At 37.0% G+C, this 24,951-nt stretch overlaps 2 protein-coding genes across 9 annotated transcripts in view; one reads left to right on the top strand and one right to left on the bottom strand.

Annotated features, from left to right (window-relative positions):
- LOC115214752 (small glutamine-rich tetratricopeptide repeat-containing protein beta) overlaps window positions 1-16,553 on the top strand; it is a 29,750-nt gene extending 13,197 nt beyond the window's left edge. For 2 of the 3 annotated variants that reach the window (XM_029783774.2, XM_029783775.2), the window contains exons 6-12: window positions 2,738-2,842; window positions 3,283-3,421; window positions 7,128-7,208; window positions 10,236-10,273; window positions 11,426-11,494; window positions 15,054-15,157; window positions 15,607-16,553. In XM_029783774.2, coding sequence (XP_029639634.1) covers window positions 2,738-2,842; window positions 3,283-3,421; window positions 7,128-7,208; window positions 10,236-10,273; window positions 11,426-11,494; window positions 15,054-15,157; window positions 15,607-15,629 — 559 coding nt within the window. In that variant the 3' untranslated portion in view covers window positions 15,630-16,553. The remainder of the gene's footprint in view (window positions 1-2,737; window positions 2,843-3,282; window positions 3,422-7,127; window positions 7,209-10,235; window positions 10,274-11,425; window positions 11,495-15,053; window positions 15,158-15,606) is intronic. The other variant, XM_036505550.1, reaches the window with a different exon arrangement.
- LOC115214751 (trafficking protein particle complex subunit 13) overlaps window positions 16,370-24,951 on the bottom strand; it is a 332,050-nt gene continuing 323,468 nt past the window's right edge. For all 6 annotated transcript variants that reach the window (XM_029783770.2, XM_036505549.1, XM_029783771.2 and 3 more), the window contains exons 8-11: window positions 18,564-18,765; window positions 17,406-17,506; window positions 16,893-17,046; window positions 16,370-16,795 (exon numbers count right to left, since the gene is read on the bottom strand). In XM_029783770.2, the coding sequence (XP_029639630.1) occupies window positions 16,709-16,795; window positions 16,893-17,046; window positions 17,406-17,506; window positions 18,564-18,765 (544 nt within the window). In that variant the 3' untranslated portion in view covers window positions 16,370-16,708. The remainder of the gene's footprint in view (window positions 16,796-16,892; window positions 17,047-17,405; window positions 17,507-18,563; window positions 18,766-24,951) is intronic.

Raw genomic sequence — 24,951 nt, forward strand, 5'->3', positions numbered from 1 at the left:
TCTCATGCAAGATACTCTGGACCAAGAAATTATCAAGAATTTGAAATGTTAATGAAGAAATAATTTTATAACACAATCAGCAGTAAAGAATCTATCCCTGACTCTCAACACCAAATTAAGGATGTAGTTTTTTGCATCTGCTATTGCATGGACTATAACTCTTTTGAAAGCATGATGCAAATTAAACTTATTCTCAACAGGCCCCTAGTTTCTTTATGCTACTAAGTACATATGCTCTAAGACAATGCTCACTATGAGACCAAATGTCTGTGAAACATGAAACAATCAGTTTTTGGAAATTCAAGGAATTCATTTGAAGAAACTGCCTCAAAGGAAATAGACAATCCTGTAGGATAATTTTAAAAAGCTGATTCGTTTGTTTTAAATATAAAAATGTTCATTATTTATCTTTTATTTTTTACTTGTTTCAGTCATTAGACTGTGGCCATGTTGGGGCACCGTTTTGAAGGATTTCTTAGTTGATTGAATTGACCCCAGTACTTATATTTTGAAAATTTGGTACTTATTCCATCAGTCTCTTTTGCCGAACCACTAAGTTACAGAGACATAAACATACCAACACCGGTTGTCAAGCAATGGGTGGGGAGAAACACACATACACACACTCTCACGCACACATATATGCAATGGGCTTCTTTCAGTTTCTGTCTACTAAATCCACTCACAAGGCTTTGGTCAGCTCGAGGCTATAGTAGAAGTCACTTGCCCGGGTGAACCTGGAATCATGTGGTTGGGAAGCAGGCTTATCACACAGCTATGCCTCTGCCTATTTATTTATTTATTTTTTTTAGAAAATATTCATTTTAACTTTGATTATTTTAAGTATTCCTTATTCTGCAATTAAGTTAAACTCGTATTTATTTCTAGTATATGTGTAAAATTTAGATTTTATTTGGTTTTATTTTGAAAGTACTTTTTTTAAAAAAATTTTAAAATGTTTTCTCTAAGTTGTTTAACAGCATTTTATTTAGGAAATTTGACAACTACTTCCTAGACAATAGAAAACTCACATTGACACCTCAAAGCTGGTTGTTAGTGAAAATTCTTTGGGTCATAAAATTAACCTTATTTTCATATGCTCTCTTGTTGTGAAACTGTTTACATATTACATTTAATAGAAACAAAACAAAAAAATAGCTTTCTAACAGCTGTGGGAAATAGATTTAGAAGTTATTGTAACAAAATATTCTTCAATATATTCTTCAGTTCATCTTACAGTATAATAATACCAAGCCTACGTGTTATTTCTGTATATTTTTACACCTGTTGCATATTGTAAAGGTGATTGATTAATTGGAAGATTCTTAAATTTTACTTGTAGATTGGTATGATCACAATCTTTATGCTCTTAAATTTGTCCCTTTATGGCACTAAGGAAACTTGTTTCAGATGAGAAAAAAAAAAACAAAAAAAATCTTTTACAACAATGTCTGGTCACCAGCTGTTGTAATAGATTGACAATAGGTTTGGTCATTTTCGTATTTTAAACTGTTTATTATTTTCTTGTCTTTTTACTTGTTTCAGTCATTTGACTGCGGCCATGCTGGCGACTTCCTTGAAGGTTTCTAGTTGAATAGATTAAACCCCAGGACTTATTCTTTTAAAGTCTGGTACTTATTCTATCAGTCTTTTTTGCCGAACCACTAAGTTATAAGGGACGTAAACACACCAACATTGGCTGTCAAGCAGTAGTGGGATGCACACATGAGTTTCTTTCAGTTTCTGTCAACCAAATCCACTCAAGTCTTTGGTTGGCCCAAGGCTTTAGTAGAAAGCACTTGCCCAAGGTGTCATGTGATAAGAATGAACCTAGAACCAGGCTTCTTACCACACAGTCACGTCTGCAGCTGTTGTTTACAATTGTAAAAGCAATTGCATAAGTTTCCCCATTGTTGACTGCACACTCCGTTTTACAGTTGATGTGACAGACTACTTAACGAAAAAGAATATTTATTGAAACAATAACAATTTGTTAAAAATTACTGCTGTTTCAGATCAAACTCCCCATTGATGTATGATAACTAGAAGCTGTCAGTTTATAGTTTGATTTGTGGCTTCTTCATTAAATAACTTTTACTAATTCTGTTCTAAATAAGTGTATTTAATAATACGTGTATGAATGTTTATAAAAAGATTTTTTCTTTTTTGTTAAACATGTTGAAATGCATTTTAACATTTGGTGAGACAATCACAGGAGCTATGCGACTCTCATTGTTATCGTTCATCGTTTAACGTCCGCTTTCCATGCTAGCATGGGTTGGACGATTTGACTGAGGTCTGGCGAACCAGATGGCTGCACCAGGCTCCAATCTGATCTGGCAGAGTTTCTACAGCTGGATGCCCTTCCTAATGCCAACCACTCTGAGAGTGTAGTGGGTGCTTTTACGAGGGCCAGTCAGGCGGTACTGGCAACGGCCACGCTCAAATGGTGCTTTTTATGTGCCACTTGCACAGGAGCCAGTTCAGCTGCACTGGTAACGATCTCGCTCGACATTTTTTTTTTTTGCATATATTTATTTCTCAGTGAAAAAAATAATTGACAACTGTTTTGTTCAAAATAATCTACTGTTGCTTATTATGCTATTTCTGATGTCATAAGACGTAAGCATTTTTATTGGAAAGATAGAATTTGGAAGTACATCATTAATTATTGCATATGTCTTTTCCATCATTACAATGTCATTTATAATCAATCAATCCTGTTTTTTAATTCCAGAGCTGCAGCCTACAGTAAATTAACTAAACATACATCAGCTATCCAAGACTGTAACAGTGCATTGGCCATTGATCCTAGCTACAGCAAGGCATATGGTCGGATGGGGTGAGTGATCCTTATAGATACAGGAACAACACTGACTTTCTAGGCGCTGATGATCCAGAACCTTTTGTGATCCACACTGATTTATGAGCAGGAACTTTAAATTCCTGTGATGCTTGTCTAGTTTACTGGGTGGTTCCGTTTCACTGTACCTCGTACAGTAAAATAAATTTTTATAATTTATACAGATGTACAGGTACCTTTATTTTATTTAATTAAATTTAATATTTAATTTAGAGGAGAGCACCTCAGGTTTGGAAAAATCAGTAATCTGGGAAGGCTTTGGAACCAAAAGTTCCTGAAAATCAATGTTGTACCTGTAGTAATTTTATCAACTCTATTGAATAGACCAATTTCATTGTTAGATAATTTGAGAATATCTTGTTGCTTGTATTTTTGATGTTGAATCGTTTTCTAATAGTGTTAATGAATTTATCTTTTAGAATGGCTTACCTTGAGCTTGAGAACAATGAACAATCTCACGAATGCTACAGAAAAGCTTTGGAGTTGGATCCAAACAATCAGAGCTACAAGAATAATTTAGAGATGGTTGAGCAGAGACTTCGGGAACAAGCTATGGGGGTGAGTTGACAAAAATTGCAAATGGTTAATCTACAAATTTAACCCTATTGATACCACCCCTCATTCTATGATACAAATTTTCAAATTACTTGATTGCATGGAAAAACCACAGAAAATTGTCGAGTCTTCTTGACTATTATGTACTTAATGTAACAATGCAGTAATGGAGACTGAAACTCCACCCCTCACATTGTGGGATCACAAACAAGATATATCTTACCACAGCTTTTAGTTTTTGTGAAAATAAGCATGTAAGAGTTTAAATGCTGAACTATTTATTGAAGTCTGCTTGTTATTTGGGAGATAGAGTAGATGTAAGTGGTGGATGTGAAGCAGCTGTGACAGCAAGAGCAAGACTTGGCTGAGTGAAGTTCAGGGAACTTGGAATGTTATTGTATGGGAAATGGTTCTTATTGAAGACAAAAGGAAAGATCTATAGGAGTTGTGTGAGAGCTGCAATGCTTTATGGGAGTAAGACATGGTGTTTGAGAGAGAGAGAGAGAGAGGTGGCAATTTTGAGAAGGACTGAGAGAGCAATGGTGAGAGAAGGGTGTGGTGTGAGGCTGTTTAATAAGAGGACTGAGGACTTGATGAGGATACTGGGGTTGGAGGAATCAGTGGAATGGAGTGCAGTGGTATGGGCATGTGTCGAGGGATGAGGAGCATGTTCTGAAGAGGGTGCTAGAATCTGAAGTAAATGGACAGCAAAAGCAAGGTTGACTGAGGAAAATGTTGGGAACAGGCGGAGGAGGAGCTTGCAAGGGTTAGCTTGAGAAGGGATGACACTGAAAACCTGGTGAGATGGTGTGAGGGCACTTGCTATGGCATTGAGGTAGATCCGACTACCCCCTGTTAATGGGGATAAAACTCGGATTCAAAATTATGGTTGATGATGAAAAATGAAGAAAAAATTCTGAACATTTATTGTTCTGTTATTTTCCTCCCAATTATGACTTTGTAGGGATGAAACATTTGACATTTACAACCCATAAAGTGCCAGGCTGGCAGAATCCTTAGCATGTCAGGTGAAACTCTCAGCAACATTTTTGTCCATCTTTATGTTCTGAGTTCAAATTCTGCTGAGGTTGACTTTGTGTTTCATCCTTTTGGAGTTGATAAAGTAAGTACCTGTTGAACACTGGACTTGATATAATTGACTTACCCTCACTCGCAAACTTGCTGGCCTTGTGCCAAAGTTTGAAATCAATATTTACAACTCACAAGGCAGTGAGCTGGCAGAATTGGCAGTAAGCCTGACAAAACACTTAGCATTTTGTCTTTGTTCTGAGTTCAAATTCTGCTGAGTTAACTTTGCTTTTCATTTCAGAGTGAATAAAATCAGTGGGATCAATATAATTGACTTACCCATTTCTGAAATTGCTAGCCTTGTGCCAAAATTTGAAACCAATATTTACAATCCATGCAAGCCTCCATGTCTTTAACTTAACATAATATAAGAAGACCTGTACCCAGCAGCAGCAGAAGTGTTAAAACTGGTCCTTTTGGTGGCAAGAAGCACTTGTGATGGTGCCATGTAAAAGCATCAGCACACTCTTTAAAGTAGTTGGTGCTAGGAAGGGAATCCAGCCATAGAAACCATGCCAAATGAGACTGGAGTCTGGTGCAGCTCCCCAGCTTGCCAGCTCTGGTCAAACTGTCCAGCCCATGCCAGCTTAGACAAGGGACGTTAAACGATGGTGATGATGAATGTACATAATATATGTGCAATCATGGACAAAGATGATGTGTGCTGATTACTGCTCACTCTCTGATTGTCATCAAGTCTCCTTAATTCCTATAGTACATACATAAGTGTGCTTAGGTTTCCAGTTGGCAACTTTTATTTCTAAACTAAAGGCATAATAATGATTTTATTCATTGACAATTATTGTTACATTTTTAGGTTATTCAAATAAATCTTTCATCAGAAGCAGCCTTATGCTTACTGATTGAGTTACCAACACATATGTACTGCTTATTTGGTTTTTCAAATTTGCACACTGGTTCAATTATGATTATCAGAATCAAACTAGTTTTGAGTTAAAAATCATTAATGACATTGCTGCAGTGATTAAGTTGATTGTATTACTATTTCGTTCTGTTTTGTCATCATTATCATCATCTGCTTTCCATGCTGGCATGGGTTGGACAGCTTGACAAGAGCTGCTTAGGCTCTGTCTTTTGCTCTTCCTAATGCCAACCGAGTCTACTGGGTGCTTTTATGTGGCACCAGTACCCACAGGCCCACAAAATTTGGATCACTTAGCTGAAGAGGGATGCAGGGGACATGATTTTATTTAGCTTGATGTTTCCTCAAGTACTGCAAACTGCCTGGAGTCTCCGTCCCTTGTCATCCCCTCTGTGAGGCCCAATGTCTGAAGATCCTTTCTCACTTCTTCATCCCACATCTTCCTGGGTCTACCCCTTCCACATGTTCCTTCCACAATTAGAGATCGGCACTTCATGATGCAGCTGTCTTCTTTCATATGCATTACATGGCTACTAGCATAGTCTTCTCTCTTGCACATTACGGTTGATGCCTTGTATATCCGGTTTTCCTCTTGAATCACTTACACTAGCACCACCATCATACAAGTGATGTTCATTTCCACTCTTCCATGAAAAATATGTCAGGTCAAGGAGAAATGTTGCCTTGCTTGGTAACAGGTGAGGGTTGATGACTAGAAGGGCACCTTCTCATAGAAAATGTACCTCAATGAATTTCCTCTGACCCATGCAAGCATGGAAAAAATGGACATTAATGATGGTTTTCATATAAGGTTACAATCATGACATTTTACGATTGCTGTCTGTAAGTATGTTTCTTGCACTTGGTATCTCATCATCAGAGCACAGGGTTATTTCATCTGTCATAAAGAGAAGTTGTAATTGGTATAAATGTTTTATTTCTTGCATCATATATGTCTTAGCATTCCTTATTTTGAGGTTTATCCTCTTAAAACCTGGAATACCTCTATTCTGACTTAAAAGCTTTTCAGTTTCTTCTTTACAAAACGTGCAAAGGCATGAAATGTTATACATATATTTCTTATGTTCTGGGTAGGTTTAACTTTGACAAGGAATCTGAAGTTTGGTTTTTATCTTTTCTAGTATAATTCTGATGTCTGTATGTTGTGGAGTTTTTGAATTTGAAATATCCTTTGCAGTAAAATAGACTTCTACTTTGTATTTGAGAGTGACTGTGGGTCTTATATGATGGACTGGTTTTTTTGTAGTTCAGTTATGTCTTACTTCAGAAAAATAATTACCATGTAACTGGCCATTAATACTGACATCTGATGCAATATTTTAGTAAGCTACCACAACTGCGTAGCCTTTCTAAAATACATAAACCCAGAGTTCCCTTTAAGGTCCATTGTCAGATGTAATGACTGAGCATGTCATTTATTGAGCTTTTTTTCTGATTAAAATAATCTCTCCCTTCAAGCCCTGTGTTGTATACATAACCATACTGTGTGCATTTCCAGGATTATGATACTGATGAGATCAAATTCATTGAAACATACAGGATATGAATATCAAGTTCCTTCAACTCTAAATATGAAGTTAATAATAAAAAAAAATTTCTAATAATGTTAACGACCATTCCTTTCAGACTTTAAGTGTTTAAATGTTTTTCTTTTGTATAAATTGGTTTTCAATTTTGTTTTTCTTCCCCTTAAAACAAAATTCATTCGCCTTTCAGGCTGGATTAGCTTCTGGTGCTGCTGGACAAAAAGGCTTTGATTTGTCAAGTATAGTTAACAATCCAGCACTTATGAACATGGTGAGTTGATGTAATGTTTTTTCTTATATGAAAATATGTTGAATATTAAAACATAGGCACAGGTGTGGCTAAGAAGTTTGTTTCATAAGTGCATGGTTTTAGGTTCATTCTCTTGTGTGTCACCTTGTCAAGTGTCTTCTGCTATAATGTCCGGTTGATCAATATTGTGTGAGTGAAATATGGTAACTAGCAACAGTGTGGAAGCCCTTTGTGTGTGTGTGTGTATGTATGTGTTTGCTCTAGTACTGCTTGGGCAGCTGTGGCATTTATGTTCCCTCATAAAAAAAAAATCGTGGTATAAAGTACCTTACTTGGTGTTAGGAAGGGGTCTGATCATAGTCAACTACCTCAAGAACTCTCATTGAGCCCAGTCTAGCATGGGAAAAAAAAGGCAGATATAAAAATGAAATGATTGCATGAACAGCTCTCTTGTTATTGTGTATGTTTATTTCTTTTGTTTTCCTTCAGTTAAATTCCAATGCTTTGTAATAGTTTTTGATATTCTGTTGATTATATTAATCACTTAGATGATGTCGACTATGCAAACCTGACGTTTATTATAAATCTTGCCTTTTTTTATATAAAGGCACAGGTTTGAATGTGTGGTAAAGAAGTTTGCTTTTCAACCACATGGTTTTGGGTTCTGTCTTACTGTGTGGCACTGTAGGCAATATTGCTCCTGCCTTGTGGGTATATTTGGTAGACAGAAACTGAAAAAAGCCCATTGTGTATATGTTTGTGTTTCCTTGTCTTGACATTGTGAGATTGTTGTAAATGAATATCAATTTCCAGGATTCTGTGGAAACCTGTCTGGCCATGGGGAAATATTACTTTGCTTGGAAATGGCTAAGGGTTTGACAACAAGAAAGGCATCTGGCTTTAGAAATTCTGCTTCTATAAACTTCAGCTGATGCATGTAAGCACAGAAAAAATGGATGTTGACGTTCATAACCAAAGACCCTCCCTTTGGCTATGAATGACCATGGGATTGCACCTAGAAAGTTCACCTCCTATGCACAAGTCTGGTCAAGGATGTTTATGGAAGACCACCAGTTGCCCATGCATACCGGCCTCCCCTCTCCATGCCACTGATGTTATCCAAGGAAAAGGCAAAGGCCGATAAAGTTTGGCACCAGTGATGTCACAACTCATTTCTATAGTTGTGTAATCTAGAGCAATGCAAAATAAAGTATTGCTCAAGAACACAACACACACCCAAGTCCGGGAATTGAACTTGAGCCTGACGCTCTAACCACTGAACCACATATAATTAATCAGCATTATGGTTTTGAATTAATTCACAAGCAAAATTAAACAGCATTATGAAATTATTAGTGTTTAAAGGATAAATAGTTATATATCATCTGATTGCAATCACAAAAACAGCAAAATAATGATTGGTACTGAGAAGCAAAAAACAGCAGCTAAAGATAATGTAGAACAAAAAATGAGTGGCCGATGCCAGCGCCGCCTTGGCTGGCTTCCGTGGCACGTTAAAAGCACCAACCGATCGTGGCCGATGCCAGACCCCTCCCCTGGCACCTGTGCAGGTGGCACGTAAAAAGCACCCACTACACTTGCGGAGTGGTTGGCGTTAGGAAGGGCATCCAGCTGTAGAAACACTGCCAGATCAGACTGGAGCCTGGTGCAGCCCTGGCTTCCCAGACTCCGGTCGAACCGTCCAACCCATGCTAGCGCGGAAAACAGACGTTAAACGATGATGATGATGAAGTATTAAATAACTTTGTCGAAAGTTTTAGCTGTTATGTCCAAATCAAAAAAATCTACTGTTTTGATAATAGGTTTAACTAATATAAATGGAAGTGTATATTTTGATTCTGATATTAGAAACTGAAAAACAAACAAGTCAGTAATGAAGATCTTCTGAAGGTTTTTAATTTTGTATTCCTGGGAATATGAGGCTGATAAATATATATCTCCATTTATAAAAAAAACAAAAGATCTTGAGTAAGTTGAGAAAGAAAATATTTTGAAAGATCAATCATAAATATCAGGCAGTGACAACGGAAAACACACTTGCCTTTTGTACGTGCCACTATTTGAGCGATTAAAAATAAGGGAGAAAGAGGATTTCTTGGTTAAATTTAGTACTTATTTTGGGAATTTTTCAATGATTGACCATGCAAACGAAAGCTCTAAACACAGGCTACATGCAGCTGTAAATTTCTTTTAGAAAAAATGAAAACTGCAAACAATAAAAAATAAAAGGCAAAAATACATAAAAATGAGAAACTGCCCCTTAAACCGTTCCCATCGAGACGAATAACCAAGAAATCAAACAACTTTTTCGCATTTCAGCTTTATAGATATTGATTACTGTCATTAATATGTAGGGGTTGATGACGATAATATATTAAGATTAGCGGGAATATTTAAACTTTTGCAGCTGTCAACGCTTTCTCTCTATAGATACAGACAGATGTACAGTGAGAGAGGTGGTGGGAGAAAGAGTAACAGACGAAGCTGTCAAACATTGTTATAGAGAGAAATGGAGGGAAGGAAGGAAAGAAAGAGAGATGGAGGAAGACAGGGTGATATGCGAAAGAGAGAAACGACAAACACTTGTCAAAGTGTGGGTTTTGTTGCCCTAGTAACCACAGCTTTTGAGATAGGGGCTTCTAACCTAGTCCACTCATTTACTTGTCTCTTTTTACATGTCCCTGTAAATTTTGGAGCCAATCTGACCCCATCTACTGGCCCTTAAACTGTTCCAATCCCAAAATGAGACAAACAAATATTTCGTATTTCAGCTTTATAGATATTGATATTTGCATAATCTTAGCAAATCTTGGTATTTATTCGTCAAGCAGGTTGACTAAACAGGTTATTAAACCAAGCTTTTATTAGTGTTGTTGCTGTGGTTAGCCCCTGTCAGCCCTGATAGAGTAAGCCTATGATCAAAGATGTTCCATCCATAACTGCCCTATCTTTTTATATATTCAGGACTACATTGTCTTGTGTGTTCATTCTTTGTTTATTAGTTTTGTTCTTTTCATTCTATTGCAGGCTGCTAACCTTATGTCAAATCCTCAAATGCAGTCCATGTAAGTTCTTTTATTGTTTAGATTTACAACAAAACTACTTTTTTGTAACAAAAATTAAATACACCCATTTTTAGATTAATACTAACTTGCCTGCACTTGCCTCTGGTTTTTATGATATAAAATTGCTGTTTTTAAGTGTTTATAATTTAAATCCTCCCATCCTGTAAGAACCTATGTTCCACATCCGTGCTTCATGATTAAAAATTCAGTTACATTTAAAAAAAATTCTTTCCAAGTTTTTATTATACAAAAAATTATGTGCAGGCATTGCTATAGTTAAGAAGTATGATTCACAACCATGTGGTTTTAGATTTGCTAACATAGTATGGCATCTTGGGCAAGTGGTTTCTATAACATCAGATTGAAGCAACATGAAACTAGGACCTTACTAAGGACACTTGCTGCCCAATCCCAGAATCAAACCCACAGCCTTATGAACATGAGCACAACTCTTAAATGTAACTTCATGTATTTTGGGTCAGAATAAAACCCCAAACCTTCTTGAAGTTGTATCCTGTATAGCCAATATGGTGTTGTTATGAAGTATAGTGGTGTCATTTATAAGAAGTGGGATTGTGGTGAGACTCTTCTTGGAGGAAACAAATGTTGCCTGGTTTCTTAGTGAAGGAGATCCTGATACTGTGGAGAAGCAGAAACATCTTAAATCTTTTAGTGGACAGTGTTTGAGATGTAAAAACAAAAAAACGTGGATAATTGTGCCATTAATAAGTGAATAGAAGTGAACAATGTAGGAAGGAAGTTATGGCACATATAAATAATCAAGTCAGACTTGTGTAAAGAATGGCTATTCAATATAGTGTAGTAAGAAGCTGTCATAATAAAAGGAAAAGATCATGGGTCTGATAATTTGATGATTGGTCAGACATGTGGAGATAGACACAAATGAAATGTTTGAATTCGCAGATTTTATTTATTCGGTCAGTCCTATCTGAAAATTATTGCTATTTCTGGCTGTAGCAAATTTGTCCTTATGTTGTGGGGTATACTGTCTTAGGATTTAATGGTTCCCATTCTAAATCTGGTTGGATCATTTGGTTGTTATGTGAAACGTATTGTAACTGGTTTGTCTGTTTTCATGTTTGATAGATCTTCATTGAATATCTTGTAATAAAATATTTTTCTTATATCTAGGATGTCCAATCTTATGTCCTCAGCAGCTGGTGAAGGAAGCAATGGAGGCCTTACCTCTTTATTACAAGCGTAAGTATTTTTATTTGTATTTCCTATTTACAAAGTAGTCAACTGATATTCACTGCATCCAACTTAGTTCCCATCTGTCAACTATTTTTAGCTTCTCACTTGCCCTTTTTATTCCTCTATCCCTATTCTCTCTTTCATACTCACCTTGCACCTGGACCTTGCACCTCTCTCTCTCTTTCCAGATGAGAAAGTCATTAACTCACCACTTTAGCAAGACACCTACTTCTGTCTCTATCATACTTTCATATCCTTAAATGCTATATCCTACTTAGTTGAAAGGGTCTTGTCTTACACTGGTGAGGTTACCAGGTACATGTATGAATGATGGAAAAAAAGGTCCCAGTACACACTGAAGTGGCTGGCTTTAGGTAAGGTATCCAACTGTAGAAACCATACCAAAGCAAACATTGGAACTTGGCACAATCTTCTGGCTTGTCAGTTTATGTTGAACTGTCCAACCCATGCCAGAATGGGGGGAAAAAGTCATTAAATGATGATGTGCCCTGGCATACTTATTCTGGCTCTCTGCACTCTGAGTTCAAATCCTGCTGAGGTCAACTTTGCTTTTTATTCTTTCAGGGTCAGTAAAGCCTTAGTCCAGGGTGTTGTATTATCAGACAGCATTACATCTAACTCTTATCTGTTTCGGCTCTGTGTTATGAGGGTACTGGTGCCAATTTGTATCTGCCCTTGCCATTCCCTTGGGTAATACAGGTGGCAGACTGAGAGGAGGCTTGTACGTACGGGCAAACTGCAGGTCTTCCATTAGAAAAAGAAGCCTATGCTTACATCTTGGAAAGCAACTTTACAGTTGCAATTCCATGGTCTCCTGAGATATAACAGCTCCAATGTATTTACAATAGATTTCTTTATCGTCGTCGTCATCGTTTAGCGTCCGCTTTCCATGCTGGCATGGGTTGGATGGTGCAACTGGGGTTTGGGAAGCCAGAAGGCTGCACCAGGCCCAGTCTGATCTGGCAGTGTTTCTACAGCTGGATGCCCTTCCTAACGCCAACCACTCCGTGAGTGTAGTGGGTGCTTTTTACGTTTGGTTAAAAAGAAAAGAAAGCCTTAAATAATCTCTTGATTAGATGTATGCTTGATATATAATTACTGACACTAATTTTAGCCAGTCAGACCAGTTTTGTACTTGGAAAACACGGTAGTGGGTGATGGGATTAAAAAGACAATTAGAAGACAGAAATCAGTTCCTGTAATTGGAACAAGTATGTTAATTCATCTTTTGGGAGATAAATGAAATAAATAGCTTTAACAATCTTGTGTGAATATAAAATGTGCCAGATGTATTATAAATAGATGTTTAAGGCTATGCAACTATACTCTTTAACTCTTTTCTGTCATTTGACTGCGGCCATGCTGGAGCACCGCCTTTAGTCGAGCAAATCGACCCCGGGACTTATTCTTTGTAAGCCCAGTACTTATTCTATCGGTCTTTTTTGCCGAACCGCTAAGTGACAGGGACGTAAACACACCAGCATCGGTTGTCAAGCAATGCTAGGGGGACAAACACAGACACACAAACATATACACACACACACTTATATATATACACATATATACGACAGGCTTCTTTCAGTTTCCGTCTACCAAATCCACTCACAAGGCATTGGTCGGCCCAGGGCTATAGCAGAAGACACTTGCCCAACATGCCACGCAGTGGGACTGAACCCGGAACCATGTGGTTGGTTAGCAAGCTACTTACCACACAGCCACTCCTGCGCCTATATTGCTTTTTTTTATTTATTATCTCCTTATCAATCGCTTTTCAAGTTTATCCATCTATTTAAACTGTAGTAATTTTTCTGTGTGTGTGTGATTGACAGGATTTCAATGTATGAGAGTATGGATGTCCGTATTTGGAGTCCATTGACTACAAAGCTTTTGTCATGTTTTATCATTCCCCTGCCAATGCTTGTTAAATTCAATCACTTTTTGTGTGTGTGTGTGTGTGTGTGTGTATATACATATATTCTGAATGACAAATTTAGAAGCAACACAGCTATAGCCAATGTTTAATATTCCATGTTTAAAAAACAAAAAAAGGTTTGCTATTTATTAACCCTTTCGTTACTGACCCGGCCGAAAAATTTTTTGGTGCACAATGCCAACCCGGCCGAGAGAACCTATTGTTATTTAAATGTAAATTTGAACCCAAATCTCGTTGGTACATTTGTTAAAACATGTGATTTCACTTTGTAAATAGTTGGCTTATAGTATCTGACATTGCTTGAAGTGATATCTCAACTCAGTGAATTTTGGGAGATTTTTTTCCACATTTTTTTCGGCATCGATTTTTCTTCAACTTTGAAAATGGATAGGAGTTTCATGTTATCAAGCATTGATGCCGAATTTAAAGCTTTTTCTACGGAAAATAGGGAGATATCGAGAAAAAGAATGAATGAGGTCTTAAAGCACGTGGTGTACAATAAAGAATAGGATATTTTTTTATCCGTTAACCGAAAGCAGCGATTCCGAAGAAACAAAGTGGCGATGGCGACAGCAAAGACGATTTTACATCAGAATGAAGTAAAAAAATTTGAAAATGTTTTTATTAGCAATTTTTCTGAGAAGATAGTTTATCTCTAGTCTTTCTTAAGAAGCGAAACCATTAGGCTTTTATTTTTTTCAGTATGCTAGTTTGAAGCGATCAATGTGGAAACAAATTTACGCAGATTGTAAAGAAACACAAAATGGGGGATGAAAGTTTGGAAAATTTGTGAAGCAAATACTGGGTACTGTTGTGGATTTAGTTTTTAAACAGGGAAACTAATGTTAGTCAGCATGGCCTAGGGAACGATGTGGTCTGGAATTTATCACTTCCATACCATAACCAGGACCGTTTATTATTTTTTGACCGATTTCTTTAGTTCGGTCAAACTTGCGGTGGATTCCAGTAATTCACTTTATTCCACCTTTATGGTACACCTGTTGTGCATTAAATACAACTGATGATATAGTGATGTGCACAATTCTTCTTTATCAAAATTTTGTTGCATACCCATTTGAATATTAGCTGATGATTCATTTTCTATGGTGATGTTTAAACAAAATTTTTATATTTTTACCTTTTGCTCAATTTAAAATTTTAATATTTTTACCTTTTGCTCAATTTACCTGGATTTACCTGTAATTAAAGTCACTTTGAGACAAAAGTTATGCAATAGAATTGATTAAGAACTCTTTCTTTAATTATGTTCCAAATATCACATTAATATGTTAAGTAAAAAAGTTAGTTATTTAAAGTCATGATTATTTTAGAATTTAATTGAAACTCATGAGGGGTGTATTTTGGTCAGAAATATAGTAACGAAAGGGTTAATATGAATGCAAAATGTTATGTTTTACAATGTATAAAGCTATATTTAGTACTTCGGTTGGTGCCCAGTGTTTCTGCTGGAAGCATTTATGAACATTTAAATCTGTTATTGATATTAATGAATGAATGAATGACCATAGACTCTTAATGGTGTCTACAGAAAATACCTTTTGAGTGCATCACCTTTTAAACTCATCTTTTTGCATTGGACTTTTTTTTCAGAGGGCAACAGCTTGCCACACAGATGCAGCAACAGAACCCAGACTTAGTTGCACAGCTCCGCAGACAAGCTAACATTTTGAATGGAGAACAACAGACTAACTCTGGTTTGTATTTCATTAATGTAAATTCCTTTGTAAATGATTAAAAATTATGATTTAGAAAGATGGAAAAAAAAAATCGGAATTTATTATCAGACGTAATAATCAAGGGAGACAACTGCATTTGAATTAGGATTTATAACCAGTTGGAAGGGACATAAGTATTAATAGTATTTGTCAGAATTTTAATTTGATGGCATATAAACTGCCCCCTATCCCTCGAAAAATCTCGAACGATCATTCCAGGTCCCCCTGTATGCGAAGTTTGGCTTCTCATAACTTTTAATGCACTAAAAAAAATCTTTCCCAATATTTGTTCCTGAATGTAATATGCTTGTCTTTTATGCCATCAAGTATTGCTGTGTGGAAATGTGACTTTAAATTTAGACTTATTGATATGAAAGTATTAACAAAGATTGAATTGATCTGGATATCTTTTTTTCTTTTTATTGCAGAAGAAACTGATAACAAAGAGTGACATTCCAAGTGTAAAGAACACTGATGCTATGATGGTGTGTTGTCCATGTAAGACTGGATGTGCACTGTTCAAATTGGCTACTACAAACCAAGCAGAAAGCCTATATATATGTATTTATATATATATATATAGCATTATAATAGAGGGACTTATAACGAATAAATCTTTATATAAATAGGACTTATAATGAATAAATCTTTATAAAGAAGTAATGGCCAAATCTGTACAGAATTTTGTAGCAAATATTTCCTGTATTTCCATAGGAATGTTGTTATTCTATGCAATATCTCTATTGGTTGTACCTACAATGTACCATTGTCGTAATATCAACAGTATGACTGATCATATGCTAGACATTCATCAATCAAGAGAATTATAACTAACAAGCAAAAACTAGCTGGTGTGGAAGTGCAATGTGTTTTCTTTCTTCCTCTACAGTAATTTGGCTGTGACCAAGCTGCAATTTGTAAGAAATTTTAGCTGGCCCCTTTCATTTTTTTTTCATTGTTCTAGCCATTTGCTGTAAGTCCTTTTAATATCCTTCCCATCTACTTTTGATGTTTCATGTCAGTCATTGCACAAATTCACATTAGCATATGAACTTTTCCTCATCAAAACAGGATCCATCTGCTTTTTTTAGATAACATTGCTGCCTCCATCCACTTCATGATGTGATAAACTTTATTTTTATTCTTCCTAGACCTATTCTCTGTAGACATATCAGCCAAAGAACGGTTTTTGTCACCATCATGAATGTGGCTGTTTGTAGACCTGCTCTCTGTAGATGTACCAGCCTGAGAAAGGTCCTAGCTAATCTTTCATCAGTTTTGAAAAGTATTTTGTTTATATTTACTGCCCTCCCCCTTCACTACTCACACATACACACATAAATCCAAGCATTTTTAGTGAATTTAAAAAAAAAAATTAACCCACAAAACTGAAGTTCTTGGCATTTCTTTGTTGAAATTTCTTTATTATAATAAATAACACAGATGTAACGAATCTAATTAAATTGTTTTATTTCAATAGTGCTACAATTTATTGGAGCAGAAATATTTAAATAATTTTCATTATGACCGTCATTCACAAACAAACACTTGAGCAATTTCATCATGTTCATATGTGCGCTTGAGGAAATTGTCAGTCAGTCGAAGGCCAGAAATTGTCTAAAAGCAAAATGAAGAAAACATCATTATTAGAAAAGTAATTGCATGTCAGCATATATGAATTATAATAATTACAATAATTGGAATGTTAACAAACCTGTAGACCAGGAGATGTTGCTATGACAGTAAGTGGAAGGTCTAAGCTGTTGTTTTGTGGTAATTTTCCTAGCTGTTTACCAGACACTCCACACCAAAGAACTCCAGGTGAGTTATGGTTTTGTAAAATTAGAGCAAGATCCACTGTGCGTTCACTGAAACAAAGATTTTTCTCCTTTTAAGACTTATTGACATTTATTAAAGTAAGATTGTTTAAAATTAAAGAGTAAAATAGCTGTGTGAAGTGAATTAAAAAGTTTGTTTTTTATTTATCTCTAACTGAGGGAAAAAAATTTAGTGCAAGGATAATTACGCAAGAGTTCCGTCTTTAATTTTATAAAGAATATAAAACAAAGGTACATAACTCTGCCTAACCCATTTTGCATGATTTAGCGCCGAGTTTCATTACAACTTCATGGATGATACACTAGTTAAAGAAACAATTTTAAAACTACCCAGAAGCGTAGTATGAAAAGTAAATGCGACTTTAATTTGACTGGGTAGATGAACTTACCAGCAATTTGTTATTCGGAATGTTATAGTAAAAGTAGTTTCGATTGATACAGTATCCGGAATGGATTCCACAGTTAAACGGATATCTCCATAACCAGGAGCCTGAAATGAATTCGTAGAAATCTCAGTTATGGCAGACAAAATGAAATCTTTATAGAATAATTGACAAAATATTTCTATTTAATCTTGTTGCTTTATATTTGATTTTTAAAACCTACCTTGAGTCAATTATCAACTTCCAATAGGTCAGAAATCAAACATAATGTGGCCTTGTATTAATATTAAATTATTGCAAATACAATTGAAAATAAGTATACAATTAAACCTTTTGATACCAATCTAATCTGAAACCATCACTCATTCTATAATATATTCCTAGTTTTAAAGTGATCTAACTAAACTGAAACCTTCCATTAAAATTTCAGGTTAAATTACATACTAAATGCCAGCATTATCAAAGGCAGTGTATTTCAACAAAAGGGGTTAAATGCCAGTTACATTAAAAGGGGGTGGAGTTAATGAAAATATAGTTGTAAGGTTCTCTATTAACGTAAGGCTCTATGTAGGAATGAAATATGAGAGCTACGAGTATAATGCTTCTGTTATTGTGTGTTTACATTTGTGACAAGAACCTGAATTTTACAGACTGCAGTCAAGGAAGCTAATAACATTCTCTGTCTAAAACGGCATTTGACACTGGTCTTTGGAAGTGCAGAGCGATTATTGTAAATGTAAACATCATATCACTGTTTCACTTGGTGAGAAGCAAAACATGGAATGTCAACAGTAATGTCCATATGTACACACATACATACAATAGGCTTCCATACAGTTTCCATCTAATTCCACTCGAAGCATTGGTTGCTGATGATACTGTATAGCAGGACTGGACCCTAAACCATGCGTTTGCAAAGCAAACTTCGTAACCATCATCATCCCTGCTTGCTCTTTTTTATTTACAGTACAGATATTTATAAAATACTGAAGCTATATTTCGTAACAACAGTAGAACACAGATTTCAAGGCAATTTAATAACTTCATCTAAAACACGGAACTGTGAGCGACAAGAATGTTAGAATAGTTTATCATTTGAAACATGTTGCAATTAAATCCTAAAGCAATGGTCAGATATATTCTATAAATAAAGATTCAACATACCACTCTTTGCAGCTGACTGGTCTGTAGTCGGCCTCTCTCACCCATATTTGTGCGCCAGGTGATGTCCAGTTTGCCAATGTTAGTTACACCCTTTAAAACCTTACTTTCGAGATAGGCTTCTGGTTTCGGAGTTAAGCAGTACAAATATTGTCTAGTATCAAGGGAATTGAGGTAGTTGACTTTACCAAACACTGGATAAACCCTGGGAAATAAAGATACAAAAACAAGTTTAATAAGAGATTCAATGGTTTTTGAAGCATATAGAAATATGATTCTTAATGTCAATTCACCATTAGCTAGAAAATGACATTTACGAGGAGTGTATGAAAAGTCTTGAGCCTCAAAAAAACAAAACGTTACAAGACTTCAAGGCTCAAAACTTTTCATACACCCCTCGTATTGTTCAGGGTAGTTGACAGATACTGATCAAAGTGTCAATCAAATACTTTATATTTCAATATAGATCCCTTGAAAATATACTGACTTAATAAATGTTACTTGAAACATGAGAATTTTCTGTCCACCAATTCCATTTAGGGCAGGGCTATAGTAGAAACTCAAGATACTGCTTGGGAAGAGACCTGCCTACACCTACATATCTTTTATTTGTTTCAGTCAGACTGTGGCCATGAAGAATTTTTAGTCGAACGAATCGACACCGAAACTTTTTTCTTGTAAAGACTAGTACTCATGCTATTGGTCTCTTGCTGAACTGCTAAGTTACAGAGACATAAACACGTCAACACCAGTTGTGAAATGGTGGTGGGGGACAAACACAATGGGCGTAGAAGAGTCCAGTTTGCTGGACATTGTTGTAGAGCTGAAAATGAGGTAATTTCTGCTCTTCTCCTCTGGAAGCCATCTACTCGCGATACCAGAGGGTGCACACTCTCCTACCTTGATGTAATCTTTAGGGGTACAGGCATCCAGCAACAGGACCTCCGTAATGCTATGATGGACCGTGAAGTCTGGCATAGCATAGTAAATTCCATTGTCTCGACCACGGTCGAACAATGATGATGGGCTTCTTCCAGTTTCCAACTACCAAATCCACTCAAGGCTATGGCTGGCCTGGGGCAAAGGTGCTATGCAGTGGGACTAAACTCAGAACCATGTGGCTGGGAAGCAATCTTCTCACCACTCAGTCATGCCTCTGCCTATGTTGGGTTATCAAATAAATTTGCTTTCTTTCTTTCCTATTTGGTGCTCCATTATCATTTGTCGGAAGAAGTACAATTTATTCAAATTTCAAAAATGATAAAATTTGTAGATAGAAATATTTTTGGTGTTAATTCAAATAACATTGGAAAACATTAAAATAAATGGAGAAAAAAAAAAAAACGGACAAGTTTATCTGACAGCTCAAATATAATAACTGAATGAAAGAATTAATCTCATGGATTAAAACAGTGCTGGCGAGGTAGTTAGAGACAGAATATTTAGAAAAGCCACATATCTGTCAGAGTGGTAGAATGACTATAAATTTGCAGTTATATGTTAGTAGAGGCTAGCAGCTCTTAACTAGGATTATCAACTTCAGAGTCTTGATTACAATAACTGCAAATTAACAAAGCCATACAATGAAAGAAACAAACAAACAGCAGTTAAGTTAGTGTTAACACATTTGCCACTGGGAGCATTATTAAAAATAATTGAGATGACAAAAATTACTCAAGGGACAAAATTGTTTTAATTTGACAAGTATGGGAGAATGCATATTTCAGTATTATCCTGGCCTCATCAGCAAAGAATAAGCTTCCATATTCCATATTTTGTACATTATTTACTTAAATATTATTGCATTACTACTCCAGTAAGAATAGTAAAGTTCATGCTTTAATGATCAGGTCACAATAATTCCAAAACATGTCCAGAGTTGTCCCTCATTTGTTATTTAAAGCATTATTATTTATTGGTCTCAGTACACAATTATTTCGAATTAGCTATTTAAAAATGCTTGCTCCCTGCATTAAACATGTTGATACTAATTTAACCTAATAATAAAGATCTTGACTATCAAATGGGATTTAAAGAATCTCAACAGCCATTTTGTTAGGGTACAAAACCAAAGTGGGGAAAAAAATGAATTTAGGAGAGTGGTCATCATTACTAAGTTGTGTTTAGAATATAAATTAGCAAGAATTTTTAATGTAAGGTCTTAATTTAGATTTTAAAATAGTAAGGCAGCCTCAGGTGTGTTGGTATTAAATGAGTTTAATGGGGACACAACTACCAGGTCTTCAACAACACCAAGAAGCAGCCTTTACACATATATATCAAGGAAACATTCACATTATTACTACATCCTTCTCACTCATAAGCAACTCACAACAAAAACTTAGCTTGTGGCACCCATGCAGGTATGTGTGTGTGTGTATCTTTTTCAATTTTTGGCACAAGGCCAGCAAGTTTGGGGAATTGAGTAAGTCAGTTACATTGACCCCAGTGTTCAAACAATATTTTATTGACTCCAAACGGATGAAAGGCAAAGTCCACCTTGGCAGTATACATATAATCCCTCTCTCTCTTTCGGAGAGGCACTGAGCAGCTATACGCACACATACACACACGGCAGTAACTTCCACCTACCGAATTCAATCACAAAGCTCCGGTCAGCTCGGGGCTATGGCGGAAGACACCTACCCAAAGTGCCACACAGTGGGACTGAACCCGAAACCATGTAGCTAGGAAGCAAGCTCCCTAACCACACAGCCATGCCACATATATAAACAAGGAGAAAGGAGTAAAAAGCTTGTTTTATTACATATACATATCTATAGGTGCAGGAGTGGCTGTGTGGTAAGTAGCTTGCTAACCAACCACATGGTTCCGGGTTCAGTCCCACTGTGTGGCATGTTGGGCAAGTGTCTTCTGCTATAGCCTCGGGCCAACCAAAGCCTTGTGAGTGGATTTGGTAGATGGAAACTGAAAGAAGCCTGTCGTATATATGTATATATATGTATGTGTGTGTATATGTTTGTGTGTCTGTGTTTGTCCCCCTAGCATTGCTTGACAACCGATGCTGGTTCGGCAAAAGAGACCGATAGAATAAGTACTGGGCTTACAAAGAATAAGTCCCGGGGTCGATTTGCTCGACTAAAGGCGGTGCTCCTGTATGGCCACAGTCAAATGACTGAAACAAGTAAAAGAGAGAATATATACATGTATGTTCTTTGGCCACTGTCTATCATCAATAATCATGAATGAGGGTCCTAGTTATCCACCCCACTGGAACAGCAGCATCTGGTCAGGTTCTATCTCTCCAGTAATGGGTTTTTTGATAGGATTCAAGCCTCTGCAGTATGTCCCCTTCCTTGCATCACTGATGGAACCTAAAGAAGAGCACGGGGTAACAATCTGGCACAATTGTTGCAAGAGTTACCAGGAGAAAATTGTTAGACAACATTGAACTGCCACAAGGGCACCGACTTTGGATAGTATCCAGTAGCAGGGCCCTGGTTTGGGCATTCCAGGGTTATGAGGAGTGTGGGACCAGCTCTTAGCCACTATTGTTCAGAGTTCTACTCAGGCCTAGAGTATTAACACCCATCAGGATCCCAGTTATGGGTTAATTAGTAAGTCAGTCAGGCAGATGAAGTTTGTTAGCCCAGGAAAGCAACCCATCTAGGAGGAGGAAAACCTTGATTCCATACTTACACTGCTTTGCAGCCATATGAAAGGCTTCAGGAGCAAATACACACACACACATCATCATCATCATCATCATCACCCAGTTAATGTCAGTTTTCCAGGCTGTCTTGGGTTGAATAGTTTAACAGGAGCTGGCAATCTAAGGGACAGTAACAAACTCTATTGTCTGATTTGGTAGGGTTTTTATGGTTGGATACCCTTTCTAACACCAGCCACTTTACAGAGTGTACTGGGTGTTTTCTTTTTTCTTTTTTTTTGTGGCACCAGAACTGGTAGGGTTACCAAGTAACTTGCAAGATAAAGACCCCTCAACCAGAGGAAGTAGTAGTGATGGAAGTCATTCTGTGCCAGTTGTGAGAGGTTAAGAAGTATAAATGAAGGATAAAAAAGAAAGGAGAGACAGAGTTAGAGAGAGAGGGTGGTGGTGATGGAGATGTGTTGGGACATACCCTCAAGGTATAGTGGAGGGTGTATAAAGATGAAGTGATACAGAGGATGAAACTGGATGGGAGTGGGGTAGGGAGATAAAGGGGGAAGTTTTATAGGGGTGTGAGAAGAGGTGGTTGTAGCAACTGATGGTGAGAGTAACAGGGGTGGTTATGGTCTATTCTCATGGGTATTGACAGTGATAGTAGATAAGAGGTGTTAGGGATGGAGTATAACAGAGAAAGAGAGAGAGAGAATGTAATGACTGAAGGTACAGAATTGCTCTCTCTCTCTCTCCTCTCCTCTACTCCATCCCTAACACCTTATTTATTATCATTTGACACCCTTGTATCTACCATATATGTGTGTATGAAAATGAACTGTAGCTGTGGTCGTTGCTGGTGTCATGTTAATGACACCCATTCCAGTGGCACATAAAAGCACCCATTACACTACTAAAGTAGTTGGTGTTAGGGAGGGCATCCAGCTGTAGAAACCATGTCTGGAGCCTGGTGCAGCTCTCTGGCTCACCAGTTCCAGTCAAACCATCTAACCCATGCCAGTATGGAGAATGGATGTTAAATGAGGATGATGATATATTATATATACATATATATTGTAATGAGTGAACAAGTGTTAGTTACAGGTTTCTAATGCATCAATTGCTGTTTCACTATAAGAGTGACAAGGGAGTGTAGAATAAGTGTTGCAAAGGACACATTTCACAAAGCAAGAGTTTTTCAGTTTTCTTGCTGAGATTTACATCTTTTAGCAAATGATATGTGTTCACATACATACATTCATGATAGGTTTCCTTGGAGTTTACATCCACTAAATTCTAATCACAAGGTATTGCTCAAACTGAAGTTTTGACAGAAGACATTTGTCTGAAGTTCAATATAGTGAGATTGAACCCAGATCCTTTTGATAGTGGAGTAAATTTTGTAAACTACATACCCACACCTGCTTCCATTATCTATCTATATATCTATATAACAAAGCCAAAATCTACATCTTCAATGCCAGAAATTACTTCATATCTGAGCTGCTGCTGACTCTCTATAGAATGTACAAGTGCAGCCAACGCTAGAGTACTGTCTCATGCCTGGGAAGGAACAGCTGCTACACACATAAACATCGTAGATAACACAAAAAGAAAAAATGCCATCCAACTGAATGACAAGCATTCATTCGCATATTACAACCACTTGCACACCAAAGCACTCAAAACACCCCCCACTACTCTTCTTCATCTATCATTACTACAATGGTTTCTCCAATTTTCTGAACTAGCAGGCTGTGTGTATCAGCACCACCGAAGCTCACTCTGTTTATCAACCATTTCCTCTTTTTGTTATTTGTAACTGTGTTTCTCCACAAAAGCTCAAACAGACACTTTATCTAAACTGCTCTTCCCAGAAATGAAACCCTCTGCAGCTCCCTCCTTGCACATATTTTCTAATGGGCATCTGCCTAACTTCAACCATACCAGTGTGATATGGCATATAAAAGTTATGACTACTCTCTTTACTGCTATGAACAAAAATGCAGTATACCAAAACCCACATTCACATATACTGCCAGCGCCGCCTTGACTGGCTTCCGTGCCGGTGGCACGTTAAAAGCACCAACCGATCATGGCCGATGCCAGACTCCCCTGGCACCTGTGCTGGTGGCACGTAAAAAGCAGCCACTACACTCGCGGAGTGGTTGGCGTTAGGAAGGGCATCCAGCTGTAGAAACACTGCCAAATCAGACTGGAGCCTGGTGCAGCCCCTGGCTTCCCAGACCCCGGTCGAACCATCAACCCGTGCTAGCGCAGAAAACAGACGTTAGACGATGATGATGATGATGATGATACACACGAGGGGGTGCCGAAATTTCCTGGCTTTGACTAAAAGAAAGTACAAGCGGATCAGTTAATTATGATTTTATTCAACATATTCCTCTCTCAGATTCACACACATATTGCAGTGATCCTTCAGTTTTTCTAAGCCCTTTAAAAAAACTTGGATGGTTGGGCCTCCAACAAGGTTTTTTTGTGATACTTTTAAAGCCAAGAACTTTTCAGTACCTCATGTGTGTATATATATATATCTCACAGCAGCAGCAGTGTTTTAATGTCCTCTTTTCTATGCTTGTATGAGTTGGATGGTAGTTTCTGAGATGGATTTTCTTTGGTTGGATGCCCTTCCTGTCACTAACTCTCACCTGTTTCCAGGTAAAGTTATATTTCCAATGACCAGACATGTTTTGATGGAAGATTGGAAATGAATATTCCCCCACTTGCATGAGAGTGACACTTGTTTAC

The sequence above is a fragment of the Octopus sinensis genome, linkage group LG8 (assembly GCF_006345805.1).
Source record: "Octopus sinensis linkage group LG8, ASM634580v1, whole genome shotgun sequence".
Taxonomy (NCBI): domain Eukaryota; kingdom Metazoa; phylum Mollusca; class Cephalopoda; order Octopoda; family Octopodidae; genus Octopus; species Octopus sinensis.